The sequence below is a fragment of the Notolepis coatsorum genome, assembly GCF_963971535.1.
Source record: "Notolepis coatsorum genome assembly, chromosome: 12".
In the NCBI taxonomy this organism is placed as follows: domain Eukaryota; kingdom Metazoa; phylum Chordata; class Actinopteri; order Aulopiformes; family Paralepididae; genus Notolepis; species Notolepis coatsorum.
Window position 1 is genome coordinate 82215434 of NC_140176.1, and position 27000 is coordinate 82242433.

The 27000-nt window shown below is 47.3% G+C and overlaps 1 protein-coding gene across 1 annotated transcript in view; it reads left to right on the top strand.

Annotated features, from left to right (window-relative positions):
* Nucleotides 1-4514: 4514 nt before the first annotated feature.
* Nucleotides 4515-27000, top strand: part of slco5a1 (solute carrier organic anion transporter family member 5A1) — a 122565-nt gene continuing 100079 nt past the window's right edge. The window contains exons 1-2 of the mRNA XM_084326450.1: nucleotides 4515-4562; nucleotides 5288-6797. Coding sequence (XP_084182576.1) covers nucleotides 5834-6797 — 964 coding nt within the window. The 5' untranslated portion in view covers nucleotides 4515-4562; nucleotides 5288-5833. The remainder of the gene's footprint in view (nucleotides 4563-5287; nucleotides 6798-27000) is intronic.

Genomic DNA, 27000 nt, shown 5'->3' on the forward strand with positions numbered 1-27000 from the left:
ACAACCAAAACTAGACAACCTAAGGTATTCAAAGGTACCAGGCACGTTGTGCTGGCTTGTTGGGAAGAGGACTCAATAATACTTCAGAATTAGGCTAAACTTTTGTAAAGAAATTGCAGGGCCATTTTCAAAGGGGTCCTGTGACCTGGGCTCTCACCTCAATATATTTGAATGAAAATGGGCTCTATGGATACCCACAAGTCTCCCCTTTACAGACATGCCACATTATTGCTAATCCCATGGCATTTTCGGGCAAACCCATGACGTGTAGTATTTGAAAATGTTATTTTCCGCCTATTTTAAAAATGGTGTATTTGCATATTTCTGCATACCTAAATAGTCTTGGAATGACATACATTGTGTATGGCTGGAAGGTTGAGACTCTTGTGGGTCCAATGAGCCCAGCTGTATTCATGTGTGATGCTGTTAGTCCCCACAGTAGCCATTCCAATGTAGTGAGACCAAGACAGATGCCAAAAGTCCTCCATCTCTGGTGTTCCACAAACCAAGCCATCCATGCACTCCAGGACCCATCTCTGGGTAAAGACAAGTCATTCGGCTTCAACCGTAACTCTTTTAAGCCTAAGCCTGAAACAGTCCACCTGGGTATATGTATTATGTATTGTATTGTTATTGCTGCGTAATTGTCAGAGAATGTGCTGTGAGTAAGTGCTTTTCACCCTTTTTTCAGAACTACTTCAGCTTTCAATGTCTGTTATTGTTTGAACTTACTGTATGTTTTCAGTGTGTATCAAACAAGGAAAAGAAAAATCGGAATGGGATTTTTACAGGTTTTTATTGAAGTAGACACTGCAATTGACCATCAATTTAGCTTAGTTTGTACATTGTCTGTACATGTCTGATGTATATATTTTGCATGATGTGTTTTTAACCTGTTCTTAATGACCTATATGCCATATATTATGCTTTATTTTTTAGCAGCTTTTAACACCAGGCCCAGGGACAACAGTTGAAAATTAGCTTTGGCTAACACTGTCTCACACATTTACATGTATGTTCATTCATGTGTGCTGTCCCTGTTCAAATACAGTTTAAACTGAAACTGAAACTTATCACAAGTACATTTTAAACTTGGAACTATTATGCAACTGCAATCAAGCTTGTGAACCCTGGCCATTTAGATTATGCTTTTTATGCTCATTTTACTCACTTTTTTCTAGGTGGAAAATTTGGTGGTTGACCTTGAAGCAGGTAGAATTCTACTTGTGTTTACTTCCTCAATAACTCCCACAGTTTTTGGATTGCCGTAATAAGCCACGTGTGTAATGTATCTATGTAAGAAAGCTCAACTCCTTGGCTTTCAGACGGCGCTGAGCTTTTTTTTTCTTTCGATAGCGCAAATACTCAAAGAGTTATGGTACAGAGAAGCAGCAGGGGTAAATGGGCCCCAGGAGGGGCCCGTAGGTTTCTTTCAGATAAACCTGGAAGGGCCAGCCATGGAATTTACATTTATCTTGATTTCCCAGTAGGAATGTTTCCTGGGGCAGAGAGGGTCTGAGTCAAGGACTCTGATTTGTGAAGCGCGGGGGCATGGCCAGACACTGCAGATGGGGTGCGCAGTCTCCTTGTCATTAGTCACAGCAACTGAAGGTAGAACAATGCAAAGTGGTTCATTCTAGTCAAATAAGATCCTCTTATGGGGCGGTCAGGTGGCGTAGCGGAGATTGCGCTCGTCACCAATGCAAGAGGCTGCGGTCTCGACTCCCGGAGTCAGCATTGCTTGAGGCTTGGGCTGATCGCTATACTAACCCATTTGGCTGGGTTAGGGGGAGGGCAAGTCATGGGTGGGAATCTGGCGTTGTGGACAGCGACGCCTACAGGTCAGGACTGGGCGCTTGCTCAGCGGAGGCAGGACTTGATGAAAGCAGCGTGACCTCCCACGCGTTACACTTCACCAATGAGAGCCCTCGCTGCCAGGTGAGAAGAGAGCCACTGGCTGTCGCCGCGCGTGTCGGAGGAAGCGTGCGGATGACTTCAGGGTTCCCTTGTACCGACCAGTGGGAGAACATGCGCACAACAACCAGGTAGGGGAGGGGGGGAATTGGCACAACGACTAAATTGGGACGGGGAGAAAACAGAGAAAAAATCTGAGAAAGAGAGGATTTAAAAAAATTTAAAAATAAGATCCTCTTATTAAAGCACTCGACCAATCAGCAACAGATGAAATTATCCAGTCGGTGCACGAGGTTAATCGCATACTTTGCCAATGACGAAGAAGTAGAGTGTGTGTAGTAATGCCACTGACGGTATGCGTCAAGTGATGTTTGCACCGGTAAGAAGCTTGCCTGGTGCTACACCTGTGGCTAATGTCTCTCCCTCTCTCCGTGTCTCCCCAGAATCCACCGGAGGTCCTCCTCATCTCTTTACCCACGTGAAGGATGCAGCCTCTCTTATGGAACAGCTGGGATCAGCTGGGACCTGTCACCTTATTATTGCACATTTTATTTGTTTTGTATTTATCTTCCCTATAGATGGTATTATTCTCTGCTTGTTCTTTGTTTGGTTAGCCACAGTGGCTCCTGTTTCCTTGTTTAGTTTCCTTGTTTAGTGTGCCAGCTTTTCTATGTATCTTTGTCTATATGTATCCAAGACTAGTAAATCTTGTATTCTGTTTTTTGTGAGAACCTTTTTGGATTTTGTATCAAGCCTTCCTTGACCTGAATGCTAGTAAACCTAATATCCCCTTTCCTTGTCCTGGAGCCTAGTAAGCCTAATATCTCCCTTGGCATGAAGCCTACTAAGCCTAATATCTCCCTTGTCCTGAAGCCTAGTAAGTCTAATATCTCCCTTGTCCTGAAGCCTAGTAAGTCTAATATCTCCCTTGATCTGAAGCCTAGTAAGTCTAATATCTCGATTGATCTGAAGCCTAGTAAGCCTAATATCTCCATTGACTGAAGCCTAGTAAGCCTAATATCTCCATTGATCTGAAGCCTAGTAAGTATAATATATCCCTTAAACTAAAGCCCCAGGTTCTTGGATTGATCTTCAGCTCAAGCTAAAAGTTAATACTACCGTATGGACAATTTATAAACATGATTACAAATCTGCCTGCTTCAGTTTATAACTGTTTTTAATTTTGATCTTTCTTTATTTTTGTCTTATTTAATCAATGTTTAATGATCTAAACTGATTTTCTTTCCCCTTATTTTTCTTTTGTGTTTTTTACTTTAATATGCCTGTAATCTCGACAGCGTTGGAAATGAGGGAAACCTCAATGAATAAAGGTTTGAAATTAAATGAAATAAATATATTAAATACAAACACAGTGACTGTTCTGATCGCACACTATTGATGTAACTAGGAGATTTGCTGGGGTCAGGCCACGGGTCGAACAAATCTCAATGTTATTGCCATTAAATACAACGTATATTGTTTCTTTACCTTTCTGTGAACGTCTAGAAAAAAAACTTGTTGCAATCCGGTGAAAAATAGCGGAGCTATGGACATTATATAAAAGTACGCCTGGTGGTACTAAATCCAGATTAAATTCTGCCATTGGAAAGAGGAGATTTGGCCTGATCCATAGAGGTATGACATGGCCATAATAAGGTAATTTATAGGCCTGATATTCTATATTCTATATTAATATTTCAAATTGCATGTGTCCGGATGGCAAAATTCAGTACTGTATCTACAAAAACCCCATGTAAATAATCTGCCCTTTATTCATTTGCTTAGATTTGTGTACACTTGATCTCAAGCTCAGTGGCCATTTTTGATGGTTATTCACCATCAAAGATAAAAAAAAAGGGGGGGGGGGTGCCCTTGGTGTTGCTATAATTAGCGCTGACATTCTTCAGTGGACATAATATCATATTTACTTTGCAATAAGAAAAAAAAATAAGATTTTCATATGATGAGGACAAACAAGAATCAAGCTTTATTTAAGTGAATGCATTCATAATTTATTATCTGATTTAAATTAAATGCACTGCAGCTTAATTAACCGTTTTCCAAGAATGGTTCATTTTATGTAGCCGATTATTTACTTTGTACAGAGGTTACCAAAAGCCAATGCAATGGAGGGATACCTGGTTTAGCCACACACAGACTCTCACAGCTCATTGTCTAAAAAAAAGCCAATTCTGTATGCACAGTCAATCACTGTTGGGGTCAGCGAGGGTCCCAGCTGTCGGTTTTTTTTACGCAGCGCACGCAATGAGCAGACAGACTGACTAGCAGCATGTTGGTACATGTAGTCTCTCAAGGACAAAGTCATCGGTGAAATACATACACATAATAATCCATACAACGGTGTCTCCGACGTTCCTTGTGTAAATGTGTCTATTTCAGGCGATGCGTTTTTTTTGTTCATTTCTGTTTTCTGCTCGGGTAGTAAGAGACCATCAATTAAATTTAAATATAGTCCAGATTCTGGAGAGAAACTACAAGTCCCAACGGCTCTTGGGGGAATCACCCCCTCCCCTCCCCACGACCACCACCGACAGCACCGGCACCAGCAGCAGCCACATCCCGCGGAGCTCACTCGCTCAGCGGCCGCACTAGAGGCAACAACAGCCCGCCTCCCTCCCTCCCTCTGGGTGAGTATTACAGCCGCTACACGACAGCTCTCTAGTACCGTTCCCTACAAGTTATTAAATGTATAATATTGTTGCTTTTTCAGCTGTGCCCACGAGTTGTTATATTGTCAATATGAATTGAAAATGGGGGACCCTGATGTAAACAAGACAAACGTCTTTCTCTGGTCTGCATCCCCTTAACAATTGTGTGTATTGAGCCGTACTGTATTGTACCCATTCTGCAATCTGTTAATAAAGTTTTCATTGATTCATTCATTCATTCTATTCAGCGTCGTTCGAGTCTTGTTATTTTATTTAGTCATAAGTCATGTCAGAAACGTTTTTTTTTTATTTTTTTTTGGGGCAGCCCTTTTTTCATTGTTGTCTACAAAAATGTCAGGTTTTAACAAAGAGATGTAACACTGTGTGTGCTTGTTGTTGTTATAAAGCGCTGCGACTGTTTGAAACTGATTTGGTATTTTTTGTAGGATATCTGTTTTTGTATGCTATATAATAATCGCTTTAAATCGTTTTCAATTATTTGGTCGATGATGTCAAGTGTCATATTAAATAAAATGTAGGACGTCTCGCAAGAATGTCAGCTGTGTTAAGATATATATTGTATTATGGTCAAAGGGCCATATTATGAGTTATGAGACAGATATATATTAGATGTTGTATACAAATGTATCTTTTATTTGATCTTAATATTACAACATCGTGTCCTTTTTGTTTTCCTTTTGTAGGATGCTGCACATCAGCTATCGGACAGAAGAAGCAAACGTCAATGCTATGGAGACTTTATACAAAGAGCTATAAAATCGACACCGAAACAACGTCCTATAGGAAGAAACGGCACAAAGAAGGCAGTGTTTTGGTGCCGAGTCCTCGTCTGCGCTTGGCTGCTTGTGTTTCTCTCCCCCAGCCAGGCCTGTAAACACAACCACTTCATGGATAATAACATGCTGCTTTTAATGACTCAGCTGGGGTGATGCTGTTTTCTGTTCAGCCCAGACACCACTATCCCTGTCGGTTAGTAGTGGCTTGTAGAAGATATCTTAACCCCGATGTTGTGCTTGAAGAGAGCTCTGTTGTGATAAAGCAGCATCAATGCGGACGGCGACATGGAGGTAACATGCTCATAGCTAGGGCGGCTCAGTGGTCCTCACTAGTACCGTCAGGGCACAGTGTTTGCTTCAGGAAGCCCGGCCCTGCGGTAGCAGCTTCACCCGTGTCCTCATGTGGCATTAGCAGCAACTGAACCCGACTTCAACCTCCCCACCTCCAGCCGCATGATCATGACTTCGTCGGACAACGACGACGAGACGGGGAGCGACCTCTCCGAGTCCCTGGAGGTCCACGGTCTCCAGAACCTATACCTGGACCACCCGGGCACCGGCTTCAAGTCCAAGAGCTTACCCATCCTGAACGGACCGTGCCAGGCGGCGGCGGAACCTCAGTCGGTCGACGGCGCCGGCCACTCCGTGGACGACGAGAGCAGCGAGCTCCAGCCCAAGACCCCGGACGACTCCAGCCTGGCCGAGTCCCTCTCCTCCAGGACAGACTTCTCCCCCTCCGCCGACAGCACGGTGGGGCTGAGCACCTCGCTGCCCGTGGAGGGCCACCGGGCCGGCGGCTCCGGGGGGAAGAAGCTGGGCTTCTCCCTCTTCCGCCTGGTCCGCGTGCCGGCCAGGAAGTACGCGCGCGCCATCCTGCGGGACTCGCGCTGCTTCCTGTTCTGCATGTGCTACCTGACCTTCATCCAGTCGCTGATGGTGTCGGGCTACCTGAGCAGCGTCATCACCACCATCGAGAAGCGCTACAACCTGCGCAGCTCCGAGTCCGGCCTGCTGGTCAGCTGCTTCGACATCGGCAGCCTGGTGGTGGTGGTGTTCATCTCCTACTTCGGCGGCCGAGGTCAACGGCCACGTTGGCTGGCGGTGGGCGGCGTCTTCATCGCCGTGGGCGCGGCGCTGTTCTCCCTGCCCCACTTCATCTCGCCGCCCTACCAGATCCAGGAGGTGAACTCGTCGGCGGGCCTCGGGGGACTGTGCCAGCAGAGCGGCAACGGCAGCGGGCGCGAGCCGCTCGAGGCGTCGTGTCCCCGCGACCAGGAGGGCAACGAGCACAACCTGTACGTGGCGCTGTTCATCTGCGCTCAGATCCTGGTGGGCATGGGGTCGACGCCCATCTACACCCTGGGTCCCACCTACCTGGACGACAACGTGAAGAAGGAGAACGCGTCGCTCTACCTGGGTAAGGCCGGCGTGCGGTGGACACTCGATTATTATTATTAGTAACACTAGTCGTGGAGAGGTTTGGGGTTCTCCTTGATTTTATTGTCACTGATTATGATTTACGTACAGGAAAGTGATAGGATTCTGGTGTTGCACGTGATGAAGTATTGCATTATCTTACACGATCCTGATTTGTGCCTAATATGTGATAATTAGGGGCAGCAGTGGCTCAGGAGATAGAGAGGTCACTCAGAAGGTTCCTGGTTCGATTCTGGCTCCTCTTGGCAGTGTGTCCCAACGTGTCCTTGAGCAAGACACTTTAAACCCCTTGACTGTTCCCGATGAGCAGGTTGTGTGCACCTCGCACGGTTGCCTCCGCCGTCAGGCGTCAGTCAGTGTGTGAATGTTATGAGTGAATGGGTCGAATGTGAGTCAACTAAGAGTCACTTTATTGTCCCATCAGCTGGGACATTTGTCTTGGGCTCACACCCACACTACAGCCACAGACGCATACATACAGACATGACACACAACACAACTGACTCCAAACAGAGGAGATATGCAGGCTCACACAATGTTGAGAACGATGCTAAAAACACATAAAAACAAACAAACGGAGGCAGCAGCGAGGTACAGTAGCCCGGGTCGCAGCAGAGCAGCGCCACCAGAGTGATGTAAAGCGCTTTGGGATAAAAGGGTTATATAAATGCGGTCCGTTATAATTGGGTGCTCAGAAGGAACACCTCTACAATCACTGCGCTCTGTGGGTTGGTTGGTTTGTGTGTGTGTGTGTGTGTGTGCGTGTGTGTGTGTGTATGACTCACTCCATCACTTCCTCGGTCACAGTGGGACAAGCTGCAAGCGACGCCGGAGTTTGCAGCAGCACTGAACATCTGTAAGACGCTAGCAGCACACTCCTTTTATATTATGTAAACACACGGGCTACTCCAACTAATTTCTCACGTTGTGGTCTAAGCTTCAGTAGTAATGATCAGCGAATAATCGATCTTCATTTTTCATTAGGAGTTAAGGTTTTCTAAAGGTTCTCCTGACTATACTGTACTGTATATGTGCTTGTCTCAGAAGAACTGATTATCAAATATGAATGTTATTATTATTATTATTTCTATAACCTATTGCTTATGCTAATGTAGGCAATTATTTTCGAGTGGGGAAAAACAAAAAGGAAGCATTTGAATTTCATGATTTCTTCTATCATTGATTAACGTGGCCGCGAGTGAAGCTTGGAAGCATTGGAGTCCTGCTCTACCAAGGAGTTTGTGTTCAAATACACACACTATTCACTGCATGCCTGCGGAGGGACTGGAAACACAGAGACCTCCTGGGTTATAGAATTAGAGGTCGCTAACAGAATTAGCGTCAATTAGCTTTGCTGATTCCTTTCCATCATACATGCAATTGACTCTAGAGGTCGGCCGTTGACTGGTTGGGACTGGTTACCATTTTCAAGGAGGGTCCACTCCAGGGCAGGCTAGGACTGGGACGTACAGTAGGCTAATACTGAATATGAACGTATACCGTCATAGATCCATGCAAAGGTATATGGATTATTACAGTACCTTTATCTGTGATATATATATACCTATAATAATAAGTACATTAGTTAAAGGAAAGAGACTATTTTGAATTAAATGGCACCATTATGATAATTGTATTACAACAAGATAAAGATCACATTGTAATTTGAACCGAAAAACTAAAAATATTGTCAAATATTGAAAAATATGATGCTTAGGCCACATTGCTCAACCTCGGTCCAGGCATGGCTGTTACGATCCCAGCCATCAGGGATCCGCTTGTCCCCCCCCAGTACCACTGTCCTCTGAGAGATCCGCTTGTCCCCCCCCAGTACCACTGTCCTCTGAGAGATCCGCTTGTCCCCCCCCAGTACCACTGTCCTCTGAGAGATCCGCTTGTCCCCCCCCAGTACCACTGTCCTGTAGGGGTGTAAAGGTATCCGTACCGAACCGTTTCAGTACTGGACCTTAGGTTCAGTACGGCTGTGTACCGAACGAATACAACGGTATGTTAACCACTAACGACCGCCCACCGGGGGCTGTTTTCTTTCACAATCTAATATAATAATTTTTTCGATTATTCATTTCAATATAGAATTGAGAACATATTGCCCTACAAGTACAACTAGTTACTGCACACTACATCACCCCTGAGTGGAACATGGAAAGCCAAACTTTCCCCCACTGTACCGAAAACCCGTACCGAACCGTGACTTCAAAACCGAGGTACGTACCGTACCGTGGTTTTTGTGTACCGTTACACCCCTACTGTCCTGTGAGATCCACCTGGCCCCCCCAGTACCACTGTCCTGTGAGATCCGCCTGGCCCCCCCGGTACCACTGTCCTGTGAGATCCACCTGGCCCCCCCAGTACCACTGTCCTGTGAGATCCACTTGTCCCCCCCGGTACCACTGTCCTGTGAGATCCACCTGGCCCCCCCAGTACCACTGTCCTGTGAGATCCACTTGTCCCCCCCGGTACCACTGTCCTGTGAGATCCACCTGGCCCCCCCAGTACCACTGTCCTGTGAGATCCACTTGTCCCCCCCGGTACCACTGTCCTGTGAGATCCACCTGGCCCCCCCAGTACCACTGTCCTGTGAGATCCACTTGTCCCCCCCAGTACCACTGTCCTGTGAGATCCACTTGTCCCCCCCGGTACCACTGTCCTCTGAGATCCACTTGTCCCCCCGGTACCACTGTCCTGTGAGATCCACTTGTCCCCCCCAGTACCACTGTCCTGTGAGATCCACTTGTCCCCCCCAGTACCACTGTCCTGTGAGATCCACTTGTCCCCCCCAGTACCACTGTCCTGTGAGATCCACTTGTCCCCCCCAGTACCACTGTCCTGTGAGATCCACTTGTCCCCCCCCAGTACCACTGTCCTGTGAGATCCACTTGTCCCCCCCAGTACCACTGTCCTGTGAGATCCGCCTGGCCCCCCCAGTACCACTGTCCTGTGAGATCCACCTGTCCCCCCCAGTACCACTGTCCTGTGAGATCCACTTGTCCCCCCCAGTACCACTGTCCTGTGAGATCCACTTGTCCCCCCCAGTACCACTGTCCTGTGAGATCCACCTGGCCCCCCCCCCAGTACCACTGTCCTGTGAGATCCACCTGGCCCCCCCAGTACCACTGTCCTGTGAGATCCACCTGTCCCCCCCAGTACCACTGTCCTGTGAGATCCACCTGGCCCCCCCAGTACCACTGTCCTGTGAGATCCACTTGTCCCCCCCAGTACCACTGTCCTGTGAGATCCACCTGGCCCCCCCAGTACCACTGTCCTGTGAGATCCACTTGTCCCCCCCAGTACCACTGTCCTGTGAGATCCACCTGGCCCCCCCGGTACCACTGTCCTGTGAGATCCACTTGTCCCCCCCAGTACCACTGTCCTGTGAGATCCACTTGTCCCCCCCAGTACCACTGTCCTGTGAGATCCACCTGGCCCCCCCAGTACCACTGTCCTGTGAGATCCACCTGGCCCCCCCAGTACCACTGTCCTGTGAGATCCACCTGGCCCCCCCAGTACCACTGTCCTGTGAGATCCACTTGTCCCCCCCGGTACCACTGTCCTGTGAGATCCACCTGGCCCCCCCGGTACCACTGTCCTGTGAGATCCACTTGTCCCCCCCGGTACCACTGTCCTGTGAGATCCGCCTGGCCCCCCCGGTACCACTGTCCTGTGAGATCCGCCTGGCCCCCCCGGTACCACTGTCCTGTGGTGTAATCTCCCCACGGGCTGCCCTCCCTGAAGCACTCTGGGTAAATACAGAGGCTGCAAAGTCAACCTTGGCCCGCCAGCAGCACACGTGAGCGAGAGGGGGGAGAGATGGGAGTAGAGTAGCGTGTGATTAATGGTCTGGTACTCTGTGTGTGTGTGTGTGTGTGTGTGTGTTCAGGATGGTGTGTGTGTGTTCAGGATGGTCTGTGTGTGTGTGTGTGTCTTGTCTCTATAGGAGGGGGAAGGCACTCGGCATTAAAGCAGTGTGTCCATTAGGTTAGCCAGCAAATCCCAGGTTCTGCTCTATGCTTCATAACGGGCAGCGTTTCAGCCATATTCCTCCTCAATCCATCCAGGTTCAGAGAGGCAGTCAGTCTGTCATGTGTCTGGTATGCCTACGTATCAGCAAGGTAATTGGGTGGAATGGTGTTGCTCATATTGGTGTGTGGGAGGGAGTGTTACATGTACATACAGTGCATGGCTCAGAAGAAGGCCTTGATGTTGAGGTCAATCTGCCTGCCTGTCTCTGTCTGGACCCCCCCCACCCTACTTAGATGATTGGGATCAGCAGGGGGCACATCTTTTGTCTGGGACGCAGCTGCTCACTGTCCCACTGACCCAAAGTATGTGTGTCGTGCGCATGTGCGCCTGTCTTGTCTGTCTCTCTCTGTGTGCATGCCTGTCCTGTCCGCTTTTATATCGGATCATGCGACGAGAGCACAGGCGACCCGGAACACAGAGAGAGAGAGAGGGGGTCTGGCAGCATTACTCAGAGTGCTGACAGGGGCCCCGTGCTTCACCACAACATTACACGGCCTACTGTGTACACTGTATTGTGCTGCCGAGCCCCCCCTGCCCTGCCCCCCCCCCCCCCCCCCCCCCCGCCTGCTCCGCTGCCCTCAAGATCAGGTATTGATCAGAGAGAGCCTGCGTCACAGGGAGGAGCCAATGCAGCATCAGCCATTGAGCCGGGCCTGAGAAAAAACAAGGAGGGATGGGGGGGGGGGGGGGGGGGGGGGGGTAGGAAATAGCGATGGAGAGCTACCTGGGGGCAAATGCATCAGCCCACATCGGGCTCATGGGGAGTTGTGACACGGCCGAGGCAGCGTCCTCTCACATCCACACCGTGTGGCCGAGGCAGCGGCCGGCCACCCCCCCCCTATCGCATCGAGGTATCCGTCAAAAGTATAACCGCACTCGCTCCGGCTCCGGCTCTGACCCCGTTGGCTATTTTCGTGGAAGCTCAGACGGGGAGAGATAATCCGTTTCATTTCAAACACAAAACGTTGTTTGTGGAAAACGGAGGCTTGTCCTTGCATGTCAGACAGACCACGGAGATAGGTTTAGTAGAAATCCCCCCCCAGGCTTTTCTCATAGAAGCTGCTCCGATTAACCCATGATGTACTAAGAACAAGGTGTTTTGCCGGCATTCTTATCCGTGTCATTCTCCCAGGCGCGTCGTGGTATTTGGTGCATGAATCAACGCAGATTGTAGTGCTGGCTTGTGAAGCTTGATCCTTCATAAAACTAAATAATTATTTAATAAATGTTTTGGGGGCTACTTACTACTTACTGCATGATTTAAAGCAACATAATGATATCGTGATGCTGTGGTTGGCCCTCCTGAGCATGGCAGCGTCGTCGGGGTTAGGAGATTGATTCCCTGGGACCACCCATAGAGGGGGGAAATGATTTCTATTGTGCTTTGTGTAGCACTAGAAAGCCGCTATAGAAATGTAGCCATTCATCACCTTATTAGTCATAAGGAGATGCACATTATATACTACAGTATATACACCCACATGGAGGATTATAGGAAGCATATGGTTTCGGCCTTCAGAAAGTTTTTTAAGAAACATATACTGTAGTTTCTCCCCTCAGAAAGTTTTATAAGAAACATATTGTTTCTGCCTTCAGAAAGTATTATAAGAAACATATATGCCTAGTTCCTGGCTTCAGACATGCCTGTCAGATATCATTACCTTACTCATTTCATATACCTTTTTAATATATACTATGTTAGATAATATTACTGGTTGCTCAGCCATATGGCATATTCTCTAAGTTCCTTGTTAAGAGTCATACATGTGGATTTAGACTGTATAGGGGAGGTGTAGTCTGACATCACTGGTTGTTCCACCCGTATAGGGATTTATCATTGGGAAAATGGATTATCGGCTATTGTAACAATTCTGCCGCATGGAAATTGAAAAGCTTTCCAGTTTTGCATAAAATGAGTTCCCTTCTATCACTAACATTATTTCTTACGCATTTCTGGTTGAAATAAAATTTGGTGATTTTTTTTATGATTAATTGCGAATATTTTCATGTTGAGCTATAGCTTGTGGATGAATAAACACAGAAATGTACACCATGCCAATGTTAATGCTTTATTTGTTTTAAAACGAGACTATTTAGAAATGGGCAATGGGGAAATGCATTGGGTTAGACAAGAGGGTGGAACACGAAAAACGGCAATGACGTAACCACTACACCTCCCTATAAAGATCACCAGCATTGTATATATCTTTTCAATATGGACACACACACACACACACACACACACACACACACACACACACACACATACACACTTATGCAATATCAACTTGTATCGCCATGGCCTGCGAGCCCCCTTCTTATTGGCTATTGGCCAGTGTCACGGAATAACACTGGAAAGCCAGCCCCCAATCTGGCAACCCACATTTCATCTGTATCCCACTCAAATACATTGCTCACACAACTCATTACAGTCGTGATACAGTGATTTTGCGGAGCAGTAGGTTAAACCATAGCTAGAGGAGGTTTTCCCCCAAAACCCATTAAAGTAAACCCCATCTCAATTTGCACCGGCTCAGAGGGGAGGAGTCGCTCTCTTTTGTAGGACAATGACACGCACTCTGAAGGGTGGTTCTGATGCCCATGGGTCTATGTTTGTACGTGTTTGTGTTCATGTGTGCGTTTGTCTGTGTGTACGCATGCGTGCATAGTGAGGGCATTCCTTCTGGGGCTGTGTCACCCCATTTTCCAGCCCTGGGCCCATGACACATCACCATGGCGATGATAGTGGCACGGAGAGTAAAATTCGCCCGCCTCTCTTACTCTCTCATGAAATGATAAATAGGCAGCATACTGTTCCTTTAGCCTCTCTCTCTCTCATTCCTGCTCTTGTCTGCGCTGCACTCTTTTCAGGGTTGTGTGGTTTTAAAACCGGTTCTCTGAGGACCAGAAAAGCCGAGCTTTGGCGGCTGGAAGTTGCGGTCTCTAAAACCGCCGGTGTGTATGCAAATCTGCACCTCTCTTCTTCAGCTCCCGACAGATTTACTACATACCATTCTTAGCGTTTCTATGGTGACCCATTTGTCTGTGTCCTTCTCGTGACCAGCCTCTCCATCTTGTGCCGGTCGGGGAGTAGTTTCATTAGATGAGCCTTTTCATTCCTGGCAGTGTTCAAGCAGTTCCGTGTTTTTACGGGTGAACTGCGGTATAAACCTTTTATTTTTTCAATGACTCTCACGTCTCGCCCCCACAGCCTTTGTGCCTTCTTCCACTGTTGTCTGGCGTAAGATGACTCGATTCAATCTTCACGAGTGCTTATGAAATAGTTTCTACACAGCGAATCGCCCGCTTTGCCTGCGGATCAATAGGTCAGACTCGTACCAAATGGACCCACCGTCTCTCTCTGACTGGGCCAGCGACATTTGTAGGCGTAAAAAAAGACCCGACATCACTCCCCCGGCTATTCGTCATCATCATCTCCGTTTGACCGCGTGACATAACGACCCATAGATCTAAACAGTCAATAATCCAGTTTCCTCCCCATGTTAAGATTGTTGTTGATTCGTTCCAAGGTTTTTCGACGATTGCCCACTGGAGACGCGGCAGGAGGCACTCCGAGGCAGGGCTGTCCGCTGACGTCCGCTGTGATTTACAAGCTAATGATGCAGAGAAGCTCTTATTGACTGGAGACGGATGACTGAGGCGAGGTCTGATCGCTGTGTCTGTGTCTGTTCTACCGTATCACTCTTGCAATAATACACACATGTAGGCTTGCTGTACTGCCGAGCACCTTTGTTTAGCACAGAGAGTACTCTTGACGGTCAATAGACATATAATATGCTTTACTTGCATTATCATTCCTTAAACCTTTTTTCATGATTGGAATGATACAATTCATAACCTTGTGATTGATAGACGATGATTTACATATTATCTCTTGTAATAACCGGCTCCTGGTTGGTAGTTAGTACATATGAAGCGGGCACTGAGTGTACCGGGCATCTAACCGACCACAGGCAGGATAAAGATAGTTTAATGCGTCCCAGTTGGCAGACTTGTGTCCCATTGTGTGTCTGTCTGTCATGCCTTCCTCTGTTCAGATGGTTTTGATTGATTGATTGAAAACTTTATTAACAGATTGCAGAATGGGTACAGTACAGTACAGCACAGCTCAATACATACAATTGTTAAGGGGATGCAGACCAGAGAAAGACTTAGGCATAAAGGTTTTAATAGATGCTCCTGCTAAACCAAGGACCATACTTACTTATCCTCTACTTTACACAGCAGGGCTGTAGAACACTGTTTATTGAGTGGAGGAGGAGGAGGACGAGGAATGCCCAACGTACGAAGGACACACACACACACACACACACACACACACACACACACACACACACACACACACACACACACACACACACACACACACACACACACACACACACACAGTGTGTTCTCCACTCTGATACATTTAGAAAGAGAGCAGCTGCTCCCCTAGTCCTTGTCTAGCCCCCCCCCTCCCCTGTGTCCCCCCTCCCTACTGAGTCAGATTGTGTGTGACTGTGTCGTACCTTTTACCCAGTGGCGCTGGCATGAACTGAATGTGTACCTCACCTCCCTGATGCGCCTTCCCTGCAGGGTCATGTTCAGACAGTGGAGAGGAAAAGTTCCATGTGTCTCTCTCACTCTCACTCTTACTCACAGACACTCTTTCTCTCTGGTTTAACATTTTTTAATAATTACATTTTTAAGTAATTATTGGTATTTATTTTGCAGTTGACTATTATCGTTTGGGGGCCTTACAGCGCAGACAGGCAGGCAGGCGGGCGACCAGCGCTTCACTTTCGCGCCCATGTTAACGGACGTAGCTGTGCCCACCGGCCGCAAGCGGTCGCGCGACTCGCGGGCTGGAAGCGATCGCTTTCGCTTTGGTTGGATTCAGAGGCGTGCACCACGCGCATTTTCACAGAAATACACTCTATCTGCATTATTACCACACATATAGATGTTGTTCAACCAGCTAATGTGTCTGTATCTTTCCCAATACAAATAAACCATATTACTATACTTTTTCAGGAGTACAGTCACACTGATCATCATTCTAAAATGAATTCTAACATTCTAATTAATTATATAATAACTGGTTGTATGCAAAATGGACAATAGAACACTGGAACTGGAAATCTTCAAACAGGGACTGACTTCGCAATAGACTAGGCATTTACAGCTGTTCCAATGTAAACGTGCCTTCCTCCTCCGTGCACTTTCGCCTGCTCTGAAGTCGGACTCTGTGTGCCCGGCCATGCACGCTGTTCTCGCACGGAACCTGCGAGTGCCTGCGTGCGTGGCTGGTGTGTTTGCGCCGTCAGTGTCTGGTGTTCTCTCTGCCCATTTCATTAAACTGTGTTTCATGCTCCGCTTAGCTACAGCCAAAGCAAGTGCCCACTGTACCACACACACACGTATGCTAGTCATCTGGGATTCCATTGCTGTGTACTGTATTGTACACACACGGACGCACACATTTACACTCACACGCACATTTACACACATACCCACAGAAACACACACACACAGTCCTATGGGATTCTGTTTGCTCCCCGCTGCTTCACACCCAGCTCATCCTCAGTCCTGGAGGCTTTAAATACCCCCCCCCCCCCCTCTTTCCTTCCTTCCTTCCTTCCACACTGGGAGACCGAGCTTTCTCCGTAACTGCCCCCAGGCTGTGGAACTCCCTCTCCCCCTCCATCCGAGGCTCTGACACCATCAACCTCTTCAAAACCCACCTAAAAACACACCTGTTCACACTTGCCTTCGCACAACACAGCCTTCCTCCCAAGTAGACCACCCCTTCCCCCCTGACTCTTTTCTTTTAAGCTACAGTTTTTGTAATTTCTTTTGTTACTGTTTCGTCCAATTGGACAGCACCTTGCTACCTTTTACATTTGTATTCCCCCCCCCTGTTGTTACTATATATTTGTACCCCCTCTTTTATATAGCGTCTCTCTTTAAAGTGTCCTTGAGTCTGAGAAAGGCGCTTCTCTCTTTAAATCCAATTTATTATTATTATTCCTTCATTCCCTCGTTCCGCCCAACCCTCAAATGCCTGGTTGTCGGATGTCAAAATTATTTTATTTCTTTTTATTCTTTCCTGAAAAGTTTCCTCTTCTTTTGGAGATGTGATGACGGTAGCAACATGTCTGAGTGGTCAAGGCTTACTATCACTACAGTTAGTCATTAGGACTGTCTCTACCGTTCTACGGCGGTGCCGACGGGGTTGATTTTGAGGTTGATTGCTGTTCTGTTATATGCCACCAGGTCCCAGGATGCGCAAAATATGCAACGTGAGAAAACTGACTGAGCGTATTAAGTAAGGGATAATGTATAGCTACGAGGTCATTGTCGCAAAATAATTGACGCAGAGTTTAGAATACCGAGGCGCCTCGCCGAGGTGTTTTAAACGTAGTGAAGGTCAATTATTTTGCGACAATGACAGAGTATAGGCTATACATTATCCCGCTTATTACATGGCTAACTTACTAACAATATACCTAATTCATTTGACACCATCGACAAGACGAGATCAAATGCAGACGCAGTTGTTCTGTGGCTCTGTCAGCCCAAATAAACTGATTATTATTATCGCCGGCAGCCAGCAGGTGTGTCTGATTGCACTGATTCAGTGTGTGTCAGTGGGCTTGATTGCTCCAGCTGCGAAAAGCAATAATCACCGGTGATTATTTCACGTTGCCCATGGCAGCGGTCAGTTATCGGAAAATTATTCACCGCTGTCAGGGGCTATTGACCAATCACAATCAAGCATTTCGGCGAATGTTAAAACGCCATGTAATAAGCACTGTTATTCGAGGGTCTCGCAGCTCTTTTATAATCACAGGATGGTGGATAGGACAAAAACAGAATTGGAATTCATATATTTAACATTTTAAGCATTTTATGAGCAAACGGAATTCGTTAGATTGGACATTTGAAATCTGCGACCGCAGCTGAGAACACAACTGGCTTTCTCTCCTCCCCTTTTCTTATAAAGTAACCTGGTGTAACCCAATCTCCCCTACTGGTTGATACCGTTAATACAGCAACCGCCGGAAACCACTCGGCAGGGTGAGACTGTCCTAAGGGCTACATCTGTACTTCTACTGCTGCTGCTATTCTCCGTGACCTACTGACCTCTTCAAGCTGAGGGCATTCACCACCACTAACCGCGGCTGCACTGATCATCCTATCAGTGTTTCCATACTGCTCACACATCAACACACACGCTTGTTGCTGTGTTAGTTGTGTAACAATTAAATCCAACAGTGATTCTATGTCATTCAGTTTGATTCAATTAATTTGGCCATTTAATTTTGAATGCACATGCTAAGTACATACTCCTGCCATTGCCCTTGACTAAGGCACCGGTATTAGAACTGAAGTTGTTGTCCAGAGCCCTGACTGTGGCTGGCCACTGCTCCTACATACAGGGTATCTGCGAGATAAGAATCATAAATACAGCATAGTAGAAATCACAACAATAACACAAGACGAGGGTAGACGAAAGCAAGGACAACAAATCAAATCAGGCTAAACCACGTACACCTTGATCGACAATGATCAAGGTCTTACATTTTGCAATAGAGGGGAGACTATATTTTTTGGGATTTTTGGAGTTCATTCCTTGAGCTAGGGGCATCATGGCAAAATGCAGATTTACCCTTTTCTGAACTCGAGGGACCTCAAGGACCAGCCAATCACTACGGTTCTATAGGTTCCAACATTCCATTCAGTAATGATGTAGTAAAACGAGGTTGCTTACCAGTAATAATGTAGTATTATTTATGAGGTAGCTTACCATTAAGGGCCTTAATAATGAACAGATACCATACACTGGTCTCAGACCGCAGGCCCAATCAGAACTAGAGTGGAGCTCCGAGATGTGCAACAACGCTGACGCTAGAGCAAGTGTAGACCTGACTTTGACTTAGATTTACTGCCCTTCTGCATCACTGCACACAGGTTACAGAAGTACAGCAATCTGGGAAAACGCAATGACATGACGCCGGTGTCTTTGTTGACAATTTGTGTGAAGGTTCCTAGAGGAAATGCCAAGAGGCATTTAGCGTGTCTAGAAGGGGGGGGCATCAAAGAAGTATTTTGGTTTCTGCAGTGTGAAGAAGGAGAAGAAGAGCAGGGTACATTCTTTTCCTCGTTCTGGCAGCCACCTCAAAGTCTGAGTCGCCTGTCGCTTCTGCTTTGATCCTCCTCCCCCTGTTCCTCCTCCTCCTCTTCCTCCTCTTCCTCCTCCCCTGTTCCTCCTCCCCTGTTCCTCCTCTCCTCCTCCTCCCCTGTTCCTCCTCCCCTGTTCCTCCTCTCCTCCCCCCCTGTTCCTCCTCCCCTGTTCCTCCTCTCCTCCTCCTCCCCTGTTCCTCCTCCTCCCCTGTTCCTCCTCCCCTCTTCCTCCTCCTCCTGTTCCTCCTCCCCTGTTCCTCCCCCTGTTCCTCCTCCTCCCCTTGTTCCTCCTCCTGTTCCTCCTCCTCTCCTCCTCCCCCTGTTCCTCCTCCTCCCCTGTTCCTCCTCCTCTCCTCCTCCCCCTGTTCCTCCTCCTCCCCCTGTTCCTCCTCCCCCTGTTCCTCCCCCTGTTCCTCCTCCTCCTGTTCCTCCTCCTCCTGTTCCTCCTCCTCCTGTTCCTCCTCCTCCTCCTGTTCCTCCTCCTCCCCCTGTTCCTCCTCCTCCCCCTGTTCCTCCTCCTCCCCCTGTTCCTCCTCCTCCTCCCCCTGTTCCTCCTCCTCCCCCTGTTCCTCCTCCTCCTCCTCCTGTTCCTCCTCCTCCCCCTGTTCCTCCTCCTCCTGTTCCTCCTCCTCCCCCTGTTCCTCCTCCCCTGTTCCTCCTCCTCCCCCTGTTCCTCCTCCCCCTGTTCCTCCTCCTCCTCCTCCTGTTCCTCCTCCTCCTCCTCCTGTTCCTCCTCCTCCTCCTGTTCCTCCTCCTCCCCCTGTTCCTCCTCCTCCTCCTCCTGTTCCTCCTCCTCCTCCTGTTCCTCCTCCTCCCCCTGTTCCTCCTCCCCTGTTCCTCCTCCTCCCCTGTTCCTCCTCCTCTCCTGTTCCTCCTCCCCCTGTTCCTCCTCCCCCTGTTCCTCCTCCCCTGTTCCTCCTCCCCCTGTTCCTCCTCCTGTTCTTCCTCCTCCCCTGTTCCTCCTCCCCTGTTTCTCCTCCCCTGTTCCTCCTCCCCTGTTCCTCCTCCCCTGTTCCTCCTCCCCTGTTCCTCCTCTCCTCCTCCTCCCCTGTTCCTCCTCCCCTGTTCCTCCTCCCCCTGTTCCTCCCCCTCCTGTTCCTCCTCTCCTGTTCCTCCTCCTCCCCCTGTTCCTCCTCCTCCCCTGTTCCTCCTCCTCCCCTGTTCCTCCTCCCCTGTTCCTCCTCCTCTCCTGTTCCTCCTCCTCCCCCTGTTCCTCCTCCTCCCCTGTTCCTCCTCCTCCCCCTGTTCCTCCTCCCCTGTTCCTCCTCCTCCCCCTGTTCCTCCTCCCCTGTTCCTCCTCCCCTGTTCCTCCTCCCCTGTTCCTCCTCCCCTGTTCCTCCTCCCCCTGTTCCTCCTCCCCTGTTCCTCCTCCCCTGTTCCTCCTCCCCTGTTCCTCCTCCTCCCCTGTTCCTCCTCCCCCTGTTCCTCCTCCCCTGTTCAAACTGAAAAGCATTTATTAACTGACGGCTCCATCCTCATGTTATTCCCTCCCACTGTAACTCTACAGTTAACAACACTGTTAAGATCTCCAACCAACCACAGGCCGCTCTCCTTTCTCCCAGTGTTTTACGACTCAAGAGTGATAAAATCAAGAGGCCTCTTCACTTCTCTCTCCTTCCATTCATCGCTATTCTAACCCCCTGTTCCTCTGCCCCTCATTCATGTCTCCGGCTGCAAACGCTTGGTGCAGAAATGCGGTTCTTTCTGCGTATTCTCTGTGCGATTGAACTCATCTGCTCTTGTGTACGGAGTTCATGCGCTTCGTACGCCTGTTGTTGGAGGCAGGAATCTGCTAGACAGGGGTGTAGTGTGTTTTGCGATGGTTATCCTCTGCCACCGTGACTGGGGCATAGCTTCCACCCCAGCTCTTGTGTTTTCAGGCGAGGGGGGAGGGGGAGGGGGAGGGAGGGGGGAGGGGGGGAGAGGGAGGGAGAATCTCTTGATTGAAACACTGTCTGAGTCACCGTCTCTCCAGCCTGCGTCATCTCCTGCCAGGGGAAATAGTTGCCATCAACACAAAAGCAGAACAACACACTAGGGGGCTGGGCGATAAATCGAGTTTCAATTTCAATAACGATTTGTGTTTGTGTTGTAAATGCAGCGCATCCTTCCACGTCGTCGTGTTATTTTTAAACATCTTTGGTAACTTGTAGAAGATGACAGAAAAGGCGGCCTTTGGTCGAAAAGAAAGGTAAAACTAAATTGCCGTCGTCCATATATGATGTTCTCAAATCAATGAGTACTTGTGTTTTTTTTTTTTAATAATCGTGATTTCAATATCAATCAAAATAATCATGATTGTGATTTTTTGCCATAACAACCCTACAACACACGCACATCATTAGCTAAACAAAAATGACATGTAGGCTATGTCCATGTACTGCTGTACTGCTGAGTTGCCCTTTCTCTCCCCTTCTCTCTTCCGGAGAGCTCTGCCCCCAGAGTTGTGTAGTGGCTATTTATTCTCCTTGACCAGAGTACGGCTAAGAGACTGGGGAGCAGGGAGGGTCAGAGGGAGGGAGGGAGGGAGGGAGGGAGGGAGGGAGAAGAGTTTATGGTCTTTACATTAATGTGAGGAATTGACAGACCCATGTGGAGTATATGTACACAGTAGGCTTGCGTCGCCAGACCCTGCGTTTAGCGCTGTGCAAATGCGGGAGAGACGTCCGGCAGAATCCATTAGCATTCCGCACAAGGAAGGAAAAAACAACATTCCGGGTTGTTTGTAGTTTGCAATCATCCAGGGCGGTGCTGCTGAGCACGAAATGTACAGTACCTCGCAAAATAACATTGGGGGGATGTCTCTTCGTCAGTGTTTGCTAGCTGGGAAGACCTGTTGCTGTTATTCCTATGGATGGGGATTTTTGAAAAGGATTTGATTGAATCTCTTAATTTAATTTATTAATAATAAATTCAATTTGTAACGCACTTTATATTTGTGACAATCTCTCAAAGTGCTACGTGAAAGGAGGTAAAGATTAAAAAAATGAAATGGAAAAAAAAACAATTAAAATGAATAAAACAACCGATGAAATGGAAGAAACAATCAGGTCAAAATAAAAAAGAAACTGCATCGGTCGGTCCATTTAGGCAAATGCCTTGTTAAAAATAAATGTTTTTAAGTCTCCTTTTAAAAGCCTCAACGGACTGTGGTGCTCTCAGATGGTCGGGGAGGGCAGTCCACAGCCGAGGAGCAGAGCTGAGCAGAAGGCCCGGTCGCGTGAATATTTTAGGCAACCAACTTGTGTTTAGCGTTTCTCTGATTGGCCAATACGCCCAATCAGGCAGCGCGAGAGAGCGGCAGCGCGGAAATAGGCTGTCTATTGCCATTCTCTAAGTCAAACTCTAACCTTAACCAGCTCCTTAACAGCGCCTAAACTTAACCCTTCTAACCTTAAGCAACTCCGAAACAATGCCTAACCTTAACCAACTCCGAAACAATGCTTAAAGTTATGCCTAAACTTAACGGCGAAAGAATGCGAATGCACGTTAAAAAAAAAAAAAAATAAAAATTGAAGGGAATCGAACTAGCCAGCAACGAGCCGTAGGATCCACAGCCATGCAGCGTTGCCAATTGAGCTATTTCTGGATACTGAACAAGGGGCGGTTACTGGCATATAATGCTGCCGCGACGGAGCTCCGCGGCCGAGCTCCGCTCTGCTGCTGCCGCGTCGCCGCGGGGGCGTGGCTAGATGCAAGTTGGGCGTGGTTAGACACAAGTTGGTTGCCTTTAATATTTAGGCGGCCCGGTCGCCCCCATGGTGCGGAGGTGTGTTGTGTTGATATGTTTCAATTTTAAAAAGAGAAGATTGATGATGATTATACTGTATGCGCTGGTCCACCCCCGACCTTCAGCTGTAGCCCTGGTGCTGTTAGACGGCGGCAGCAGCAACACCAGCAGCAGCCAGACGGACAGGGCCTCCTCTGCGTTGGGTTCCCTAGGGCAGACGGAGCGGCTGTGAATGTGCTCTGACCTCAGCCTCAACGCACGGGAAGACATAGCACAGCTGCGCACACACGCAAACACTTGCACCCTAAAACCAATACACACGCATGCATTCATGCACACACACACATTATGTGCACATGCAACATTCAACACATAAGTGCACTTGTGCATTCATAATACACACATGGGGGAATAATGCAACTGGGTTCAGCAGTGCCATCTGAAAGCCGCGCAGGCAGGCGGCGGGGCATGAACCACCACGCACGACGTTCATCTGGCCTCGTAGCGGTGCTGCCAGACTTGTGTTACCTTAGTAAATGTAGCGTTAAGCTGGTGGGGCGTTATGTAACGCGGGCTAACGTGTTGTAACCGCGATACTGGCCATCGCAGAGGCAGTGTTTTGACAAACCGTTAGCTGGTTTTTTCAGAGTGCTTTAGCATCGAGGGAGAATCTCCGGGGAGGAAAACGTGCTCAGTCCTAAAGCACTGGTTCCCAGGGCTCCCCAGGGGTCCTCCAGGGCTTCCCCCAGGAAAGGTGGGCGCAGTCTTTTAATTTCACTTTTGTTTTCTTCACTAGATGTTAGCGCGATAAGATAATGTACATGGTAAGAATGATATTCTGATCATAGGTTTATCTGCCATCTCCCCAGTAGTCTGTTATCCATAGCACTGTATACATATCCATTTTTTTTTTTTTTTTTTAATCCACTTTTTCTCCCATTTTCTATATTTTTCTCCCATCCCAATTTTGTATCATCCAATTCAACCCTCCCCTGTCACGAACGCTGTTTCTTGCCTCCCACAAGCCGGCTGCAATGTGGACTAAGTCATACATAGCACAAGTCCCCTCCGGTACTTGAGGTAACAGCAGTCGCATCTTTTCACCTGCGCAGCTCGATCTCTCAGTGGCGAGGAGTAACACGTGGGAGGCTCACGCTGCCCCCGACACTTCCTGATTCTACTGCGCAGGCGCACCAACCAACCTGTAGGAGTCGCTGTCCACAACGCCCGATCCCCACCCATCAGTTTCCCACCCCCTAATACGGCCAATGTGTATTAGTATGAACGACCAGCTAAACTGAAAGCAATGTGGAGCGCTGGGCTCGAACAGGCGAGCCCAGCGTCTCCGCATTCGTGGCGAGCGCCTTGCCCACTACGCCACAGGGCTGTACGCTAAGCTTTTTCACTAGGGGCACACTTGCCCCTAAATGAGAAATTTAGGGGCAAAGAATATTTTTTAGGGGCAAATTTTTAAATAACTATTTTACCATTATAGTAGGGCTGGGCGATATGGCCTCTAAATGATATTGCGATATTTTTTGGCCATATCACGATACACAATATATATCGCAATATTTTGACATTTCCTAAAGCACTTAAAAATGCTTGATTTAACCCTTTGATGCATACAGTCACGCCAATATGATGATTATAATAAGTCCCTGCAACATATGTTTGCATTATTAAACCATGAAGATGCTTTAAAAAATTATTTAATGAAAATGTACTAAGAGTAGTCTACTGACACACTAATAAAAAAAATTATTTACATCTAAGACTATTTATATAAAAACTCTTGGGTGCCCTTTTTTTGCACAGTACTGTGTTTTCTATCCACTTTAGCCAAACACACACACACACACACACATATATATATATATACTACTGTGAGAAAATAATAATTACACACAAAGGGATAATGGCTTATAGCAGACTTAATGATTTTAGAATATTTCAGATAATGAAATTAAATATTTATCATCAACTATCCAGTTAGTATTTATACTGTCTGTAACGTTTGGCTACTTTAAATCATTGAATGTAGAGAGAGAGCGAGAGAGAGAGAGGGGGCGAGAACGCACAAGAGAGCCAGCCCCCCCCCCCCCCCCGGGTTTTGTTCTAGGTTCGCGTTTTGATCGTCTAAGCTGCCGTAGGTGATGACGTCACACTCTAATGTAAACAGGAAGAGTCTAACACGGAGATGGAAAGTCACAGTGGATGATATACAGAAACGAATAACTAATAAATATGAAGTTATGTTTAAACTTCTGTTGTCAAGCGTTGTCACTTGTCAATATAACCCACCCCCTTTCCTCACTTTTCCACCGTCCCTGCTTCACTCGGGACCACCAGCTAACGTTAGCCTATAGCTCCGCCGTCCCTGCTTCACTCGGGACCACCAGCTAACGTTAGCCCATTGCTCGTGTCAATTAAATTGCATGTTATTAAATGTCCGCGCTGGTCTGTCTAATGAAATTACAACCGCAACATTGTGTCGCCTGTACAGCCCTGGTTGTAGGCTAATGTTAGTGTAGTGAAATGCGAATGAAGGGGTGAAATCACTATTCGCAAGCTTGCGAGTAGATATAATTTTTCATTCGCACCGGCCAAATTAGGGGGCAATTTGCGACGATCTCGTCGCAGCGTACAGGCCTGCGCCACGTAGCCGCCTACATATCCATATTCTTATGTTCTCATTGTTTCCCCTAGGATTTTTTTCAGGGGGGGTGGTAGGCCCCCCAAAACTACTAGTGTTGGCGCGGGGCATGCATGTCTTTTCCTCAGTGAGGGATTCTTTTTTGTCGGTCAGCAGCGCTTTGTACTTGCTGAAGCTTCTCTTTGTATAATAATTTTTTAAGTTTAAATATCAACATTATCTGGCCATCCTCGGTATACTATCAAACTTTCCAAAGACAAGAGTTGGGACGAGCACACACACACACTAGGGATGGGTACCTTTCACATTTGAACCGATACGGTACCGGTACCTGTGAATCGATACCGCTACCCAACGGTACCTTTTTTCTGTACTTTAGTCTCAAGAAATGTAATTTACCTACCTCAGTCGTGAAAAAAAATCCAAACTTCAAATAACTACAATTTCGACAGTTTTCGGCTTGCCATTGCTCCGACTGCTTTGTTGTTGAATCAAGTCAAATCCTAGGTAAGCATATATTGTGCGTGTGAACATTTTTTTTATTTTTTATTTTTTTGGGTATCTCACTTGAATCGATACTCGGTAGTACCGACGTGTTTCGGTTTGGTACCTCAAAAGTACCGAATTCGGTACCCATCCCTAACACACACACACACACACACAGAAAGGGAGAATGGCTTATATGAGCTATCCAGTAACTTCATATCAACTTATATCAACTATCCAGTTCGTTTTTATAGTGTAACGTTACTTGAAGGAGAGAGAGAGAGAGAGAGAGAGAGAGAGAGATATGTGTTACGCGCGATGCTAGTCTGTCTCGGAATGGATTTGGTAGGTTTTTTTCTGCGTCTCCGTAGACCGTGCCGCACCACCGCTTTAAAGTCTTAGTGAAGATTGTTTTATATGAAAACCGATGTATGTATAATTTTGCTAGCTTGCCAACGTTACTGTGATTAAAGCAAACTTTAATAAAAAAAGAAGAAAAAAAAAAGATTTATAAATCTTTTTTATTATTTTTTCAGGGGGGGGCGCGAGGGGTCTTGTTAGCGGGGCGGGCCGCCCCGCCAAGGCAATGGTAGGGGAAACACTGGTTCTATATTCTTATATTGTTCTATATTTTTATATATTTATATATTTATATATTTATATATATATATATATTTATATATATATATATTATATTCTATATTATTCTCGATTTGTTGATGATTGGGGTTACGGGAGGCCAGTGTAATATTAGTCCAGACATCACCCCAATCAAACTTACGGTCCAGTTCTGGAATGTCTTCCCGCCAAGTTGTGTCTAAGGGGAGGTTCTTATATGTGGACCTGAGTAAGAGTGTATAGTCTGAAACAAAGCCCATTGAGGTTGTTCTGTCTCCGATGAGTCTAAAAAAGCGGTGTCGATGTAGTGGCTGACCCCATGCCCTTCCTCTCCCATTGTGAGTTGTTAATGTGGTTATGCCCAATAAGTAATTGTTGGTTATGAAATATTGGGGAGTCGAGGTGCCACGGGCATTTGATGGTACATGATCTCTGTGCGTTATGCCATGTGTGAATCACATG